At 39.7% G+C, this 18,224-nt stretch overlaps 2 protein-coding genes across 2 annotated transcripts; one reads left to right on the top strand and one right to left on the bottom strand.

Moving 5' to 3' along the window:
• The first annotated feature begins 1,110 nt into the window (after window positions 1-1,110).
• tsc22d1 (TSC22 domain family, member 1) lies at window positions 1,111-4,317 on the top strand. Its single transcript, XM_010793800.1, has 3 exons — window positions 1,111-1,441; window positions 1,765-1,816; window positions 2,992-4,317. Exons 1-3 carry the CDS (start codon window positions 1,311-1,313, stop codon window positions 3,259-3,261), a joined length of 453 nt encoding a protein of 150 aa, XP_010792102.1. The 5' UTR covers window positions 1,111-1,310; the 3' UTR covers window positions 3,262-4,317.
• Window positions 4,318-5,457: 1,140 nt separating this feature from the next.
• Window positions 5,458-8,905, bottom strand: serp2 (stress-associated endoplasmic reticulum protein family member 2). The gene is made up of 3 exons (XM_010793799.1): window positions 8,732-8,905; window positions 6,724-6,796; window positions 5,458-5,962 (listed from the first exon to the last, which is right to left on the bottom strand). The coding sequence occupies exons 1-3, from the start codon at window positions 8,813-8,815 to the stop codon at window positions 5,922-5,924; spliced, it is 198 nt and encodes a 65-aa protein (XP_010792101.1). The 5' UTR covers window positions 8,816-8,905; the 3' UTR covers window positions 5,458-5,921.
• Window positions 8,906-18,224: the final 9,319 nt, after the last annotated feature.

Genomic DNA, 18,224 nt, shown 5'->3' with positions numbered 1-18,224 from the left:
TAAGTGATATCAAAATATAAATAACTAATGTCATGCAAACATATTAATATTTGCTTGATTCCAATGTTGAATTTAGCACAATTGCATACAAACGTTAAGGGATTTTAAGATTCTGAAGTATTATGCTAAAAACTCAATAACTTAGATTATTATTTATAGTTTTGCTGAATAGTTTCATGTCCGCTTACCTTAGAAACGTAAAATGCCACGGCAGTGTGCAGATGGGGAGCATGTTAGCTTAGCTTGGTAGCTTCAGCTAGCTCTGGAACTTTCAGCTCGGTGGCAGCAGGTCCCGCCTCGGCTCCGCCTCTTTGCCCTTATTTGGAGCAGGCTGGAGAAGGCGGGAGTTGAACTCTGACGTCACTGTCGAGCCGTTGGTGGCCGACTTCGCCTACTAAGGGCTTCTCGGCAACTCTGCAGAATCCTATGGGTGACGTCACGGACACTACGTCCATTTATATATACAGTCTATGGAATACACGTAGTTTACAGAGATGCTGTATGAGAAACCAAAGTGATTTTGGAAAATTGCACAATATAAATCTATTCTAGTAGACCTCAACAATGGAATTATGATCAGTGGAAATGGCCATGACATGGGACCTTTAAAGTCTATGAAATAAATACTTATTTTTTATCCAAACCTGTAACATGTTAATATTTACTATTGCATTGTGGAGAGAGAACACTTTACCCAACATATTGTTTGTATATTATCCTAGTCATTTCCTTACCGTTAAAACACTTTGTTTTGTTATAGAGATATGAACAAAATCCCATCACTCAGGTTAAGATACTGGTACATTCCTTTGATTATAAAGCCTGAGGCATCCTTAGGTTTAGGGGCTGACACATAGATATTTAAACAGTAGCTGATTAACGTGCATTGTCCGGCCCAAAATCTAGCCCTTCCCCTGTCCTGTTTTCCAGCACTTCTGCTCTTTCCCTTCCCATCCGGTTTCCCCCGGTTTCATCCGCCTTCTCTCTGTTCTCAGACTATTTTATGATAAACGCATCAGCTGAGCGGCAGGTGGGGGCGTTCCTAAATAAATTACGCAAATAGCGTCACTCCCGACCAATCAGGGGCCGGACTCTGTGTGTCGCTGGATAAATTATGCGGGCTTGTCCGGAGCTGCAGTTTTTTTTTGTGTGTACCTCCGAGATGAGCTGACCTTGGATTGTATTGCTACCGCTGCTGTCGGTGCACCACCCTTAACGGACAGTGTTAGAAGAGCCCGTGTGGATGTGCCGTTTACAGACCGAGAAAGTCGAGTCGGGACACGGGTGTGTTTGTTAGCGGACTGTGAAACATGACCAGCATGAATACTCCCTGTTTCACCGTGGCTATGGATCTAGGCGTCTGCCAGCTGAGAAATTTCTCCATATCTTTTCTGTCGTCGTTATTGAGCGCAGAGAGCTCACACGTCAAACTCGACAATGGGTAAATACATACCATGTGTTACATATGGAGCACTTTAGTTCCCGCAGAGCTGCCTGTGTGTTCAGGGCTCTCTGGTCGGTAATGTCTGTGTGATGGAGGAGGGATGCTACAGTATTGTTACACCCAGAGGCCACACTGCCATAAACGCTTTCCAGGACATCAGGAATTGTCCCGTTGATTTTATAGACATTTCCAGAAGCTTCCAGTAACAACCCACATTTCTAGCAAGAGCAAAGGAAAGGCTGCGGCTCTAAATCCTTTTGTATTAATGTTACACTATATAGCAGTCTGTTTTAAAATATTTCCCTTTTCTTTTTTTGCAGTTCCTCGGGGGCCAGTGTTGTGGCCATAGACAACAAGATTGAACAAGCAATGGTGAGTTTCAACTTCTTCCCTTTTGCTTGGTGGAAAATGTTGTTATTGTTATATATACTTCATACTGAGTGGGTGTTTACAAATATTAGTTAAGAAGAAAATATAGGCTATTTAAGGATTTGCATTGTGATGAGATGCAGTTGAAACAGTGAGTTTATTCATTTAAAACCTGACAAAATAAAAAAAGGACTAAGGTTTACTGTGGAGTGAAATTAGTGTAACTTTGGATTGTACTGTAATAACCACTCCATAAATAACTGTAAAGATATGATGTCTTCAAAAAAACTGTGCATGCTAATGTAAAAGTAGTAAAGTAGCTAACAATACCTGAGACGACCGGCTGTTCCCGACTTGAGACAAAGTCACGAACGTGTTATTAAAGTGTATTTTTTATTTCTTTATCGCACTACATGTCTTTGCTAAACCATGATAATATTTTTTTTCATTATTTTCTGTTTCCCTTTGTTGTTGTCGCTGCTGTCGACTCTGTTGCTAGGCAAACTGTAAGGCTCTCACGCCTAGTTAAATATATCTCGGCCTCTGATTGGCCCACACGTAAATGTGGGCAGGGTTAATGACGTGGCACCATTGAATATACTCAGTTTCTCTTCTGCAATAGTAGCGAGATTATGTTTTATATGGCATCACATTTAAATATATTTTCCCACTTACTACACGTAATTATTTAATATCATAATTTTTTCAGCACTTAATCACATTGTGTTGATTTTTAAGTTATTCTTCATTCTTATTGGAAGAAAACGGTTTCATATTATAGTAGGTTACAAGACAAGGGAATGCCACAATATTTAAAGTGTAATATTCTTACACGTGTAAGTGATATAGGATACAGGATTTGCCCAATTTTTTTTAGTTGTCATATGTAGGATTATTTAAATAACATTTCTTAAACATACACATGTATGACATAAACGCAATATATTGAACAGCATTTTATGTGTACTTCATTGTCATATAAGAGCAGTTGGCCGGGGCCAGCACCTCAGGTGGGATAGCCTGATATTCAGTTGTTATTTAAGTGACTTTACATGACAGAAATAAGATATTAAACATCAAGAATGGGCCACAGGTTGGTTAAGATAATTGCCTAACTCTTCTTTCAGTCAATAAGTTGTTATACTTCAGTCATTAACCCATATCTCTTTGCGTCTCAGGACCTGGTGAAGAGTCACCTGATGTATGCCGTGCGTGAGGAGGTGGAGGTCCTGAAGGAGCAGATCAAGGAGCTGATCGACCGTAACTCCCAGTTGGAGCAGGAGAATACCCTGTTGAAGACCCTGGCCAGCCCTGAGCAGATGGCCCAGTTCCAGGCGCAGGTTCAGACCGGCTCCCCGCCCGCGCCTCCAACAACGGCAACACCGGGACCCCCAAACACCACCCAACTCACCCAGCCCAACTCGCACAGCTCTGGCCCGTCGGCGTAGCATGGTCTGCACAGACTGACGGACTAACTGAAACGTTTTTCAGTTCTGCTACAGCAGCAGAGCTAAGCCTTGCCTTCTGCAGCAGGATGCTACGCTGTCAAAACAAGAATTTGCACATATTTATCTCTCAGAAGGATGCAGCCAGCGGGACGAGCAGCGCAGTGCTTTACAGCATGGCGGTGGAGGGGGACAATTTCGAAATGCTGTGTGGGGGGCGGTTGGTTTCGGGGGAGGATTCAATCATCAGAACATTTGCCAAAAAACCCTTGGACATATCAATGAGAACGTCTTACCAAGAAGAAACAAAACTGCTTATCAGTGGCGATAATACCCTTAGCTATAGATAAAAAAAAATCACTGTGCCTGTGTCTGGATTTTAGTGATGTCGATTTTACTGATTGTGGCGATGGAAGAGGATGAGGTAGAGGATTGTATTAGCTGTTACCTTTTTGCTGAATGATGTAAATAAAAAGTGGTTCCCTCTCAAGGCTATATCCTAAAGTTACAGGCTGAGATATTCGAGAGAAAGATAAAAAGGCCTTCAGAGTGACAAATGAAGAATGTGAGCAATTATTAAGACAAAGTCCCCATCTGGAATGGGGGAGGGGTGCGAGGGTGTTTTGAACAATACATGGCAGCATTGATGACGTTACTTCAAATGTGGGTTGCTGGGATGAACAAACAGTGGTTTCTTATGGAGGTGATGATATTCTATTTCAGTATTTCACTTTCAAGCTCCTCATTTTGCCCTAGACAAAGCTCATCATTGCTGTTCTCTCAACCCTGCAGTGGCATGTAATTTAAACCTTATTCGACAGGGTTGAGACATTGGGCTTAGCTGCATTTTCTCTTTTTCCTAAAAGTTTGATGGGCAGAAGAAGATGTATATTTCTGTATAGTGTAAGTACCATGATGTAAAATAGGGAGGAGAAGGAGAGAAACAGAGGTTATCTGGGTCACACAGATTGAAACGGGTGAGCGAGGAACGTCTGTGTCGTCTATTTTTAATGCTGTATTTTCAAGACTGGGTGGACAGGAGTTTAGGTTATTTAACTTACAACACAACAGCCAACAATGTTATCCATATCCCTTACTGCAACAATAACTTAATGTAAAATCATTTTTCTTTCTGGCGTATTGCACTTTTTTTTGACTGAAGTATTTTTGGATGAACAATATCTAGTTAAAACTCAACAAAAAACACTTTTTTTCGTAACATTCTGTGTATCAGTTGTATGCTCATGTTCTGTGCATGTTTCTGCAAAAAAAACGGATAAGATATAGTAACATGAATACCACAATTGCACTTGACAGTTGCACATCACAACTTTCAATAAACTGCTTAAGGAAGAATAATCACCTGGGTCAGCTTCTCTTTTTTATTCCTCCTCCTGAGCTCAGTCTGCTGGATGCTGTGTTGCTGAAGTCCTCTGCTTCTGGCTGTCATTGAATCACTGCCAGCTATGTTGTAGAACTCTCTTGTTAGCAGTCAGGTAAAAGCTATGACCAAGAGGCGTTTTGGTTCAAACTGCTCATGGATGGCCCTCTGATTTTAGACCAAAGATAATTGCCAACGCTATACATGTGTTATTCTTTCCTTGGGAATGTCTGTATAATTTGGCACCACCTAAAATGAGACAATATTATTTTCTTACATTCACTTTAACATATGCTGTATGAAGGCTAGGAATAAATAAACGATTGATGAATATATTTGTGCTTCAGTTTGAATGGAGTTGTTCCCTAAAAGTAAATACTCTCAAGAGACACAACTGCTATTCAAGTTAAACAACAAGCTAAACCAAGGATACTCTATTTCCTTATCCAGAGGCCACTTTTGAAAAAGGATAGGATGATGGGTCATTTTATATTGATAATAATGAATGCACGAATTCTAAGATGTCTATAACTCATCTTTAACTATGATTTAAGGCCATTCTTGGCTTAGTCCGGACCTCTAATGGAGTGTCTGGGGGTCCTTCACTATACAATATATCATGGGGCTTCTGCTTAGTCATGCATATTGTATGGACAAGTACAAGGCTTGGATAAAAATGTCATAAAGGTTGATGCATTAAAAACTTTGCAGACATACAACAAACGTGACTTTTAGTAAGTTGGCTACTTTATTTGATTAGTTATTCTACAGGGTGTAAATACCCTTAATACAATCCAAGCAAAATGGTGTCTGTGCACTGATAAACACATGGATTTGGATGAAAGAAGTACAACTTGTTCTTGACATTTATTTGAAAAAATATTATTTTCACACAGCACAGACATATACTTGAACAGACAGATATGGCACATATCAGCAGGATTCACTGGCTGCACACACTCTCATGTCAACAGTCAAAACTTCATACACACACACAAGTGTCAAGTGAGTAATGAGACACACATGTTCTCCAGCCGGCGTGGTTTGAGACTGTCCATAGAAAAGCTGTCAGTACCACAGACTGCAACACTGTAAACACTTATCGGGGGTAGGGGGATGTCCCCAGGATGGTGGGAGGATGGGCGGGAGGATGGGGAGGCTTCTCTCTATGAGGGCTGTAGCGTCAGTCTGCGTGGCCTCTGGATGGGGTGGAGGGGGTGCAGGTGCAGGCTAGCCAGGCTCAGTGAGGTTGTGGGGGCGAGGTACGGATGCTTCTTCTGCGTCACATCCCCATACGGATGCTCTGGATGATCTGAAATATGGCTGAGAGACAACCAAAATACAGTCAGCGCTGTCAAAACCCCGCAATTCTATGGATATTTTTCACAGGGAAACATCAGTAAAGGAAAACATAGCTCAATTCATAGCTGAAGTCAATTCAGCTGCATCAGTTTCAGGGTGCTGGTATAGTTATTGCTCAATGTAATGTTATTGACACTACTCTAGTTGCTACATTATGATTTGAATCCACCAGCATATGAACATATCTTATTGATGTTTGCATAATTAACCAGCGATTTTCTCACTCCCAACTCTTGGGCCTAGGCGTTTAACTCTGACACTCCCTGAACCCCTCAATGCTGCCACTGTTATAATGATAGGATTAGAGAAGGAAGTCAGGGTGGTTGGAATTAACAATACACAGGACTCTAAACCAGGGGGCTGCCAAAAGTCAATTTTTATCTTTTTAATTTACAAAAGTTAATTTAAGTAATGTGAATACTTGTGTACCATACGTAGCTTGAGTTACTAAACAAACATACTTATTTGAACACACACCAATATTTGTTTCCTAACACTAATCAAGTAGTCACAACGATAGCCATGTGTAGAAGTCTATTGGACTACCCTGCACGTTGAAAAGTGACACTAAAGGCTTTAAATGTGTATTAAAAAGTGAAACCAAGGGGTCCTAACCGATCGTTCGGAGTGAGAACTTGTTGAATCCACGACTATATTAGCTATACTAATTTACTTCATTGCACAAACAGACCCTTTCTTTTGTAAGAAACAAAAGTGCATACCTGATCCACACACAACAAATACAAAGAGGGCAAGCAGCCAGGGACCCACAGGATACTTCTCCTCTTGTGGTCGCTATGGAAAACACACACACATATATCCTTAGTGTATCAGCATTTCAACAGAAATGTGACAGATGCTGCAGAGCGAAAGTAAAATAGCTTTACATGGATAGGTTTACAATAGGGATTCCATTTCCATCCCGCTCAGGTAGTTGTTGCTGCTGCTTTTTGCCTGGTCACCCTTTGTCCTCAAAACCTGCCACCACAGATGATCGGGTTTGTTGTGCTGCTCACCAAAATGACCACAATAACAACTTTGTGGTTACACTGAACACAGCTGAGTGTCTAATATACACTGAGAGGTGGTGAGTTAGTGTTTTTTGATGAGTGGAACAGCATGAGTCAGTTAGTCAGTCTAGACCGATTTAGGGAGAAACCATCAGCCTCCAACAGATGATTTCATCAGTTTGGAAGTGTTAGAGGGTTGTCTGCTTTTAGTGAGGGAAGTTGTTGCTGTCAGTTAACGATTCTGGAGGAAAACAGAGCCTGAGCAGCCTCAATGTTTGACCTTTAAGCTGCTGTTTAAATTACATTGGGTGACAGAGGAAGAGGAGGATAATAAATAATTGTCAGATTGACTGTAATGGCTGGGCTGTTATTAAGAGTCTCAAAGGGTTGAAGAAGCCTTTCTTTTTCACTGCTAATTATGGCTAAATTAACAGAATACAACCCCCTTTTTAATAATGTGTGGAAACCAAAAAAAGGTGATTTGTTTATTGTTGGTTGGAAAAGAGATATATCATGGCAAAGAGAATAAGTGGAAGAATCTTCATCAGCATTTCTTGACCTTGGAAACTATGAGATCAGATACTAAATGGACATTGTGGTGAGTTTATTTTGTTAACTGCTGTTTCCAAGGTCAACAATGAACCTTGAAATATTTTTCAGCAGACATGGATGAGAGGCCCTCAGAGAAGTGGAAACGAATGTCTGCAAATCCATAAGCTTACAAATGAGATACAATCAAAAGTATGATTGTTGTGTCAACTGTCACAAAGTAGTGGTAAAATCACAAATCCACCAGAGTAAAAGGTGATGTCTTCAAATCAAAGTAAAGACATTCAGTTTACAATAAACAGATAATCAGCTAATAATCACATTTGAGAAGCTACAACCAGTAAATAGGCAAACTGATTGATAAATGACTCAAATGATGAACATATTCATTTAATCTCAAATCAATAACTGATTTATCGATCTGATTATTGTTTGTAATGTTGCAGATAAAACATAACACCTTGGTATGCTAACTAGTCACTACACATTTATATCCCAATCATAAATGAAACTACAGCCAATAAATCCAAACATCTGATGCTGTCTTTAGACTCAGACATATGCCTGGTTGTTATTATTTATCTTTTGATGAATTAATAGTTGTTGTATTACATGTCCAAAAGACACTTAATTTGCCATCACATGAACATTTGGTACACTAGAACTACCACACAATTACATTTGAGATTTAATTTAATGGAATATCAGCTTTAAATATTGATTGGACTCATTTACTGATATATTTTTGGGATATATTTTTGGGTGCTTTAAAAAGTGCTTCATCACCACCAACATGTTTGCATGTATTACAAAAATCAACCAGCAGCACTGACCTAGCTATATCCGAGCCTACATTACGTAACCTGCAGATGTTTTATTATCATAATTTCACACAAAAAATTTAAATAACGTCAAGTGACGTGAGGGCGGTGTGCATAAATAAGATGTTTAATGATGAAGCAGCTCAGCCTGGTGGGTCATAATGTATCAGATAGGACCAAGATGTGTTGCTGTATGACATCTGTGTGATAAGCAGGAGGACACACTTCACCACCACCCCCCCCCCCCCTCCCCCCCACCCCCTCATCATGCTGCTTCCATACCGGAGAGAACGTCACCTATCTGGGCTAATGTCATGCTGGCACCTCGTTGATGTCAGTTAGCGGCTCACCAGCGTCTTGGCCACGTTTCCTCTCTGCGTGATGTTCTTGCTGTGTTTCTCGTTGGCCATGCGGATCCTCTGTTTAGCCACCATCTTCCGGCACGATTATAAAACCCAGGATAAATTAGTCTGCTTTATTTTCTGAAGCTGCAGGCTTTCGACAGCACCCCTGCATCAAGCTAGGAGACCTCTGACACTTTAACACCGGAAACTGGATGTAATTACTTTCAAAATACGAGCATGGGATTTTTTGAGGAACAATGTTTGCATTTTAAGAGGAGGCATGGAGAGACATTTTATCAACAGCAAGTGGGGTTTTACTCTCTTAATGTGTTGTAAGTGTGCTCTGAGTTCTCAAAACAACTTAAATGTAATATTTGTATTGTAACTTTTTATTCTGAAGGTCTTCACAGGAACTAATTTGCTTCATTTTGGTTTTCTACACGCGACTCCTCTTTGCACCTCGTGAAGATGAGCGCGTATCCAGAGGCGCGCTCCACAATTGATAATGGATTTAATTGATAATGTTCAGAAGCGGAGAAAGAAAAATGATTTATGTCATTATCACATGTTCTACAAAATAAACAAGCAGAGATCAAGAAGGTCTGTAGTATTTAAAATAAGATTCCTGCAAATTCACATTTTACAGCTGTAGTCTACCAAAAACTGGCTAAGATATTCATTAAATATAAAAAATATTTGTGAAAAATATATAGACATTTAAGTAAACGAGATGTACAAATATATTTGTGCAATTCCGAATGATGAGCCTTGAGATACATTTGTATATGTTTATTTGTTATTTGCATGATTTCTGCTCTTCATAGAGCAATATAAAAACATCAAATTAGACTAATTGTCTTTCTATTCTCTACATGAGTAAAACACAACAAAAAGAAAAACAAAGACAATAAGTCACAATAGTGATAGCAGTAGAGACACAACCTTAGTTCTGATTGAATAGTAGCCATTAAGTAAACCCACCTGCAGTTGAAGTAAATGCAATCCTGCTTCATGAAGGATAATCAGCACAAGAAACTTTTTGTAAAGTTAAATCAACCCATCTCTAAACCAACCAAGCCTGAACATTTAACTTTTATGAAGGCAGGATTAATAGTAGGACAGTGAAATGGTGCTCTATTTAGAATAAGACTGAGTTATTGATCCTTTAGGAATACACGGGTGCTAGAACCTCCCACTGTTAAAGGTCACCTATTATGCAAAATCCACTTGTTCATGTCTTTTATACATCAACATGTGTCCCCTCTGTGTTAAAAGATTTTGAAAATTTCAGGAAAAAAGATTTGCTCACTTTTTGTCCTGATCCATTTATATAAAAACCTGTCTGAAAATGAGCTTATCAGATTTTGGCCACTTTATGATGTCATAACGATTTTTTGGCTTGTCTAACGCAGTGGTTCCCAAACGGTGTGCCGCGGCACACTGGTGTGCCGTGAGGCAAGTCCAGGTGTGCCGTGGGATTTTGTGACAAACATACGTTATTATTGCAATATACAACTACACAAAAATAATTATTTTTTTATTTACTATATCAGTACTTTGTATGCACACATTTCATAATACAGAGGCAAACTCTATACCTAAAAACGATTATTTAAAAAATAATCCTCACAGAACCCCGTATTCCGCTGTTAACGCAGTTGCGCAGGTGGGATTTATAAGACTGTGACACATCAAAGGCTGAAGGACAATATTAAAACTGAGAAACAAGCAAGCGGGAAAATGGAGCGCTTTCTTGTGCGGAGCAAACCAGCAACCACCAGTGTAGAGACTGCCGACAACCCACCACCGAAAGAGAAGAGGAAAAAAACTGTCAGCAGACAGTAGGCCTACCATGACAGTTCTCTGTGCTGAGTTTCTGCTGAGTTTCCGTTGCCTCATTTTTTATTTTGTGACCTGTCTGGTTTAAATGAGTGTGTTGCTGCTTTGATGAAGCCTAATTTGCTAAAGTTTAATAAATTATATAATATATATATTATATATATATATATATAAATATATATATATATATATATATATATAATATTTATAAATTAAATTAAAAAAATTTCGTTAATAAATATTTCATGAGTAATATAGTTGTCTTTGTCACATTTTATTTGCCATTAGTAAATAAGTATGCACATTTACAGATATTTTACATGATATGAGTGATAACACGTGTTATAAGGGTTATTTTAGGGTAGGTGTGCCTTGAGATTTTTACTTGTCCTTTGGTGTGCCTTGGGCCCAAAAAGTTTGGGAACCACTGGTCTAACGCATTAGCTAATAACCAACCAAGGTAACAATTTATATTCTAAACTCAGGCTAACGTGGTGGATGACGCCTCAGCTTTACCCAGTATGATGTGCACATGTTTTTATATCAGTTACGGCTGACTTACATCATTCATCACTCCGTCCAACAAGACATCAAGCCGGCTGCTCGGAGAGAAAGGAGGGCAGAGAGAGATAAAGCAGAGGTTGCCTAGCAACCGCATCAAAGGGTTTGCTTGTGGAGTGAAAGTCCAGCAACGGAGAGAAGAAGAAATGTCCAACTCCTCTAAACAGCTAATTTATAATTAAGTGTGATTGAAAGGCGGCAGGCCAGTTTCTCTGCTATATGTGCAACAGAAGGAATCCTTTGGCTGTATCAGTGACTGATCGTTTGTACTGATGTCTTACATAAATGATACATTACAAGACGTCATACACCTGTACCACCAGAGCATGCCAGGATAGAAAATACATGGAAAGGATCCCCTACATTCACAGCAGACTCAAATAAACCAAATAAATCTACAATTTAATATAGTTGTATTAAAGAAATTGTTTGACATTTTTGGGAATATTTTCTTGTCACAGTTTAGGATGAGAGGATTAATATTTATCTCATGTAAATTAAAGGAGTATTTTATCCAAAAATAACGACAATTTGTATATCAACAGTTATGATGTGCTACCTTGAAATGTTGAATTTGTTATATGTTTTGCTGATGTTAAACAAGACCTTTCTTGTTTTTGTTTTATTCTGTGTTCCTTGTGAAAGCTTGTGAGAGAAATACAAGTTTTCTTTAAGTATGTAAGGTAACACGATGCGAATAATTGATACAAATGTTTTGATTTTTGGGTGTTTAGAGCCAGAATGGTTTTAGCTTGGACTGTAAGAGGGCAGAAACCAAGATCTTACACACGTATACACACCCACACATGTTTATATTGCCTGGTATACATTTAGCCAAATTCTCTCAGCGCTATGGTTAGCTTTTCCGGACTCCTTCCAAATGGTTATTTAGAAGTTCCCTTTAAACTCATGATGTTTTCCATCAAGGTTAAGAAAAGATCCTCTGCAAAGGGGGAAGGACATGTTTTTCTTAGTATTAAAAACAACCCATTCATGTCAAAATGGCCTTGAAATCGAATGCGAACAAGACGTTATAAACAATCAAGAATGTGGGCAATGCTCGTGTTGAATGCAAAGACACAAACAAAGCTAAATGTGAAACAAAATGTAAAATATGAAGAAGATCTTTTTCTCTTGTGTTTTACATTGATACATGGAGATATGAGAAAATGCCAGTGATAACACATATGTACAGAGGGACATATAGCTTTTATTGAAATCAGACAAAATGAGAGAGTTTGCATCTGCCTTGCCCTTGGATGATAATTATGCAAAAAAGTCACCTTAACATGAACACACGCAACAACTGTAGCAGCCTTTAACTGGGGAAATACCTGCAAGGTCATCCTTGAATCCAGACAAACACCTTTAGGAAAAGGATGTGAAATCAAATACTATGCAGGACAACACACAGGAGGTAACGTGAAGTGAGCGTCTCCTGTGGTGCAAAGCTTCCCATTTATGTTACTACTAAGCCATTTGTCAGAAACACCACCCACAGCAGGATCTATTTTCAGATTGAGGATATATGACCTACATTCTGCCTTTTTTTTACCTGCTCCCCTATCTACAGCCAAAACACACCATGTAAGGGAGAAACATGTAGTTAACGCTAGCAAAATAAACCTGACATGCGAGGTGAATTTAAGTAAAGAGAGACGAGGGTGGAGGGAAGGAAGTGTTTGATGTTTTATGCATGTGAGAGTTTGAGATGAACAAAATAAGCTCTGTATGAAAACATACAGGCGGGTCGCTGGGTTGAAACCTCATTACGCCCCAACAAGCCCCCTTCTTCTCTTTTGATCACCAGGCTCATTTCCCCCGCCCACTCCCACTAGCCTTGATGCTTCCGTGCCAGACAGAGCTTTATCTGTTATTTCATATCCAGTAACAGAAATTGTAACAGTAACAGAATCAGCACTTTTGAAACAGGGCTGAAACAGAGGGGTTTATGGGATGCTATAATGCACAATCTGTTTGGTATTTCAAGCCAACACTTCAGAGACATGTTCTGTATATACCTGAGACCTATAATATATTGATTTGTATTGAAAACAGTATAATAGGGGACCTTTAAACTTGAGTTTACTACTAGCTAAGTATTACAGGGTGTTGGCGTTTTTGACCAATATTCAGATGATGGGGGATGCAGCAGCTCCAGCAACACAAAGAAAACCAATGGAAGCAGATTCCATTCTGGCACCAAGTTTACCTTAGCTGGTTCAAATGTCCCCCGAGAGACTGGGAGACAGAGGTGTAGCTATGCACCGCACCCCCGCCCTCTCCAAATATGTGACCCACTTTGAATGCCAGACTCTAGAACTACCTTGAGATGTTGGTGTGTGTGTCTTTATTTGTGTTTCACTGTGTTTGTCTGTGTGTGTTGGCAGCTTCTTTATTATAGCAGTTCTTATACATTTTATAATGTAAACAAATAATCTTATGCTAAGTATGCCACTACAAGCTTCAGACGCTTCCTTTGACAAACTGAATAATTATGTTTGGGAATCAATGCACACAGCTTCTAAATGTTTTAGATACAGTTTTAAGACATGTGTTTAGATTAAGATCAATTTAAGATGACAGCCTCCGGGCTTCCAGGACACCTTTTATTTACAGACAGTGGATAATGGAAGATGTATGAGATCAAGGTGACCTTGTTTTCTACCTCAAAGTGTTCCTAATGGAGGATTTGCTTTTTTAATAACCCATTCTTTGGACTTTTTAAAGTATTTTGATTACCACCTACCACGTGTAACATCTCCGAACTTTGAGCCCACACTGTCTAATTTCCAAAAATATAAAAAATGGGTTTTTGGTGATGGAGGGGTCGCTCATCTCTCTTTGTTTTGTCGATTAGTCCTCCTAAAACTTCTTTGTATTGGTCTTCTGTCAGTTATGTAACTGCGGCTCACTTTATTCTGTTCTGCTGTGTTGAGACACAAAACCAGTGTGCTGGTTGAGTCGCTAACCGCTGCTGTTCTAACACTGGATAAACAAAGCAGCCGCGGACAAAAGAAACACAATCACGGCAAGCCTGAAAACCAGAGAGAAAATAAGAACATTGGCCAAAGGGCAATGGCACACACACACAGTCATACTTATAGTATGTTTGTGAAGGCAAAGATGGACACACACATGGGGAGAAGCTTGTACATGCAGAAGCCAGCTAAAATGTAAATGAGTCAAAGAAAGTCATGCAAACAATCATTTTCTTGTGTGTGTGTGCTCCACATTGTTTAGTGAGTGAATGTAGTAAAGGAACACATGTGCAAAACAATGGCTCTAGCTTGTTGGGTTAATCAAAATGATGGCCTGACTCCTATAGAAAGTGGTAGGGTTTATAATGTGATATTAATACATTTGATAAATCCAACAAAATAATCATTATTTTCTTAAAACTATTTGTTCTGGATTGCCCCTCTCAAGTTTTATTGTCCTGTTTCAGTCCTCAGAACACAGTGGACAGACAATGGTGTGTGTTACTCTGTTACAGACCAGACATGGGTGGAATCCCATGACAATTATGATCCTAAGGCGCTGCAGCATTTTTCAGACCACACACTGAAACCTGCACTGTTCATTTCCTGCCATGTGACACATTTACTATTGGGGAGAATTATGTTCCTTTTGAAAAGATAACAGCCAATAGTAGGACTTCATTCGAAGCCTCAGTGACAGATTTTCAGGTTTATTGTGCTAATCTTGCTTTGCTGCGGTTCAGCTGTAGAACTCCAGACGGTAAGATGACTGTGTGTGTGAGTGACACTGCTCTGTGGAAGCCAACCTCCTTTTTCATAAAAAACTGTTTACATCCCTCCTAGATTATCACAAATGTTTTACTTTTCTTCCCTTTGCTATGCCTTTCTCAGTCAGTCTTGCATACCTGCAGGAGTAAACATCCACCTGTTTCTGGTTTTACACATTGTTCACCCTGTACTTCATCATTATTCACAGTCACAGAAGTCTCTGAAGTCTCAGAAGTCCAAGTTCTACTGCATGTCATTTTGTTTTAATGTGTATAATCACTGCCACAAGACGAGCAAACATTGCCGTCATACTTGGCGATCACCCCAGACAGGTACACACTACACACACACACACACACACACACACACACACACACACACACACACACACACACACACACACACACACACACACACACACACACACACACAAACACCAAACTTCTTAATCTGTTGCAGAAAATGAAGTGTCTGGTGGGACTTTTTAGTCAAATGGTAGCTGGTGTTGGCCTATTGCTTCAGTGTGGCATATTAAGAGCTACAAGTCTCCCCCTAACATTTATCCCCAGCTGATATAACTCTAACCTGGAACCCAAGTGATAACCCTCAAATAAGATAAAAGAGGACCAACCAAAATGTTCTTACTTTTCAAAAATATGTGTATATATATACGTATATATTTCTGGGCCAACAGTAAAAGGCTGTGATTGCTTTCGGAGGCCATTGTGAATGATATGATTTCAAGCTTGTAAGGCAGGTGTTGTTGGATCAGAACCAGACGCATGAGCTAAAAAAGTATTTAAAACAAACAAACAAAAAGAACAAGGCTTAAAGCCCTGCTTGTACAACCAAACAGTGAGGAATGAAGTGAAAAACGTGCTTAATCAATCTGCAGACTGTTTGCTGTACAAACCTGGCCCAACAACCATATTCGTATTAACAATTTAAAAAATGTATGACACTCTATCCTTAGACTGTTATATCGGAGTCCTGTGATAAAACTTTGTTTTTCTTGTCTCCTTTTTTCTCCGTTGTTATTTCATGAAAGCCCATTGAGAGGAACCATTTTATTCTGGAAGTGATTATTAGTCCGAGCAGCGGGAGCGGAGGACTTATTTTAACCCCTCAAATTATTATTATTATTGGCGATATAATCAATTATTGGCATTGACCAGACTGAATCAATTTACTCGAGAGTAGTTCTAAAACTGTCAGAGCTGGTGTTACGACTGCCGTATTTGTCACCCCCCCCTGTGACTTTGGCCTTGATTGTCATAATCTCACAGAAATCACACTGGTGTTAGTTATTCTCCTTTAGTTTAAGCAAACACAAGCATTTTAATTTGGATTCATGGTGAGTATAGAATGGCAGTTTCTTTCCCCTGATGATGATGATGATGATGACCTCATACCATGTGTGTGTGTGCGTTTGTGTATGTTGTCAAATTCCTCTGGTTTTTCCTGACGACATGTATTGGGGCCTGAGGACAATCAAACTCATCTCGTCTACCTCTCACCCTGATGTGAGGAGCATTCCAGCAGGACTCCAGATGCTGACACAGGAATTAGAGCTAGCTGTATATTGATATGTCATGCAAGATTAACAGTGTTTGAGGTGTCTTTATGAAAACATGTTAATGCAATTGACTCTCAGCATGAATGCATACAGAGGAAAGGTTGTGACTGTTTCAAAAGTGAGGTCACAACAAGACAAAGATTTGTTATTAACCTGAGTTATCCTACTCCTTCCTGTCCTTCGTAGCCACACATCAATAGCAGTTGCACCTCTGAGGTAATATTTAGCTAGGCTATTTGTGTGTGTGTGAATCAGACATTCCTCATACGGATGAGAAAAATAATTACGTAAGTTGTGACGTGTGTGTGTGTTCCTTTCTGTGTGTGTGTGAATCTCCTCTTCCAGTGTTTTTTTCCTGCAGATGTCTTTAATACCACCAGCTCCTCATCAGGCCTCCGAAACACAGAAAGAGACGTGTGTGATTAATTGATGCGCATCTTTGGGAAATGCTTGTTTGACACTTTCCATGGAGGTGAAACTAGTCATGCTGCAGAAATGCACTGGCTGTATCCAGGAATGTGCCAATAAGGATGAGAGGAAAAATACTGTAGAGCAAGGGGCTTTTCTTTCATACAGACGTTGCACATTGCACCTTAGAATCTTTACCTGACCCTACAGTAAACAGGAAGTGAAGGTACGTTTGTTAAAGAATAACAGGCGTCTAACTACCAACATTACCACACACAAATACACATTTAAAAAACTGATCTTGTCCTTTTCCGTCAAACACTAATGTAAGTACTTTCTTTTCGCAATCATTTCTTGTGTTCTTATTTTCTACAGGTGGTATGATTATGACTTCAGAAACTATATTTGCTAAAAAAAAATGTGGATTAAGGAAGCTTGCAGTGGGAACCTCATAGCAGACATGTCCCTGTCATCCCTGTAGTCATTTAGGAAATACATGTAGGGAAAAAAACGTACATTTTATATTTTTGTTTTGAGCCAATAGTCTCTTAACATTCTTGCTATGTTACATTCTTATCCTCCCCGAAATGTCAACATGTAATCAACTTTTCGCTGAGCCTGAAGTCAGACCTATGGCTCACCATTATATTTAAAGTACTTCCTAAGCAGCACTAGATATGTGATGTAGGTAAACATGTACAGGAAGTGATGATGCAATGTCTAATGGTGCATTGAGATAAAAAAAAGAAAAGGATATGGTTGCATGAACACACACAAACTCACAGTTGACTGTGATAACACAACTATAGTTGTCACTAGTAAACTGACTAGACATCACCCTTTGGACCCCCTAGTTGTTCGACACTAACAACTAGGAAAACCCTAGGCTGTTCCTGCCANGCATTTGGATGAATTCAAAGTGGACAAATTAGCTCCAAGTGGACAAGAGCGGATTGCCTGTGTTGATTTAAAAATTCCTGTTGATGGCGCTGGTGCTCACGCTCTTGTCCACTTGGAGCTAATTTGTCCACTTTGAATTCATCCAAATGCATTTCACCCACAATAGTGTATTAAAGGCCCGTTTTGACCGAAAGACCCCCAAAGCGGGCAGGGAGACCCCCAAAGCGGGCAAACAGGGTTGTGGGTGGTCAAAAGTGTGCCAAGGACCCTGCTATTTCCCAAGTCACCCAATCTGTCCCAAAGTCGACAGGGTGGTCTGTCTTCAGGGGAAGGGCTGCATAGTGGTCTTAGCAGGGTCTTTCGGGGGTCTCTGTGCCAATTTGGCCTCGAACGGACTCGCAAACCGATCCCTCTCGTACAGGACCCCTGTATTCAGAGTTGACTTTTTGTCCACTCTGAATACACC

The sequence above is a fragment of the Notothenia coriiceps genome, unplaced genomic scaffold (genome assembly GCF_000735185.1).
Source record: "Notothenia coriiceps isolate Sejong01 unplaced genomic scaffold, NC01 NC01_scaffold00037244, whole genome shotgun sequence".
Lineage (NCBI taxonomy): Eukaryota > Metazoa > Chordata > Actinopteri > Perciformes > Nototheniidae > Notothenia > Notothenia coriiceps.
This window is presented reverse-complemented; position numbering and strand designations above follow the sequence as displayed.

Coding starts and splice junctions, on each gene's coding strand:
- tsc22d1 (XM_010793800.1), top strand. CDS start 1,311: ATGACCAGCATGAATACTCCCTGTTTCACCGTGGCTATGGATCTAGGC. Junction 1,442..1,764: donor CACGTCAAACTCGACAATGG/GTAAATACATAC, acceptor CTTTTTTTGCAG/TTCCTCGGGGGCCAGTGTTG. Junction 1,817..2,991: donor ACAAGATTGAACAAGCAATG/GTGAGTTTCAAC, acceptor TTTGCGTCTCAG/GACCTGGTGAAGAGTCACCT.
- serp2 (XM_010793799.1), bottom strand. CDS start 8,815: ATGGTGGCTAAACAGAGGATCCGCATGGCCAACGAGAAACACAGCAAG. Junction 6,797..8,731: donor GAAACGTGGCCAAGACGCTG/GTGAGCCGCTAA, acceptor TGTTTTCCATAG/CGACCACAAGAGGAGAAGTA. Junction 5,963..6,723: donor ATTTGTTGTGTGTGGATCAG/GTATGCACTTTT, acceptor GTTGTCTCTCAG/CCATATTTCAGATCATCCAG.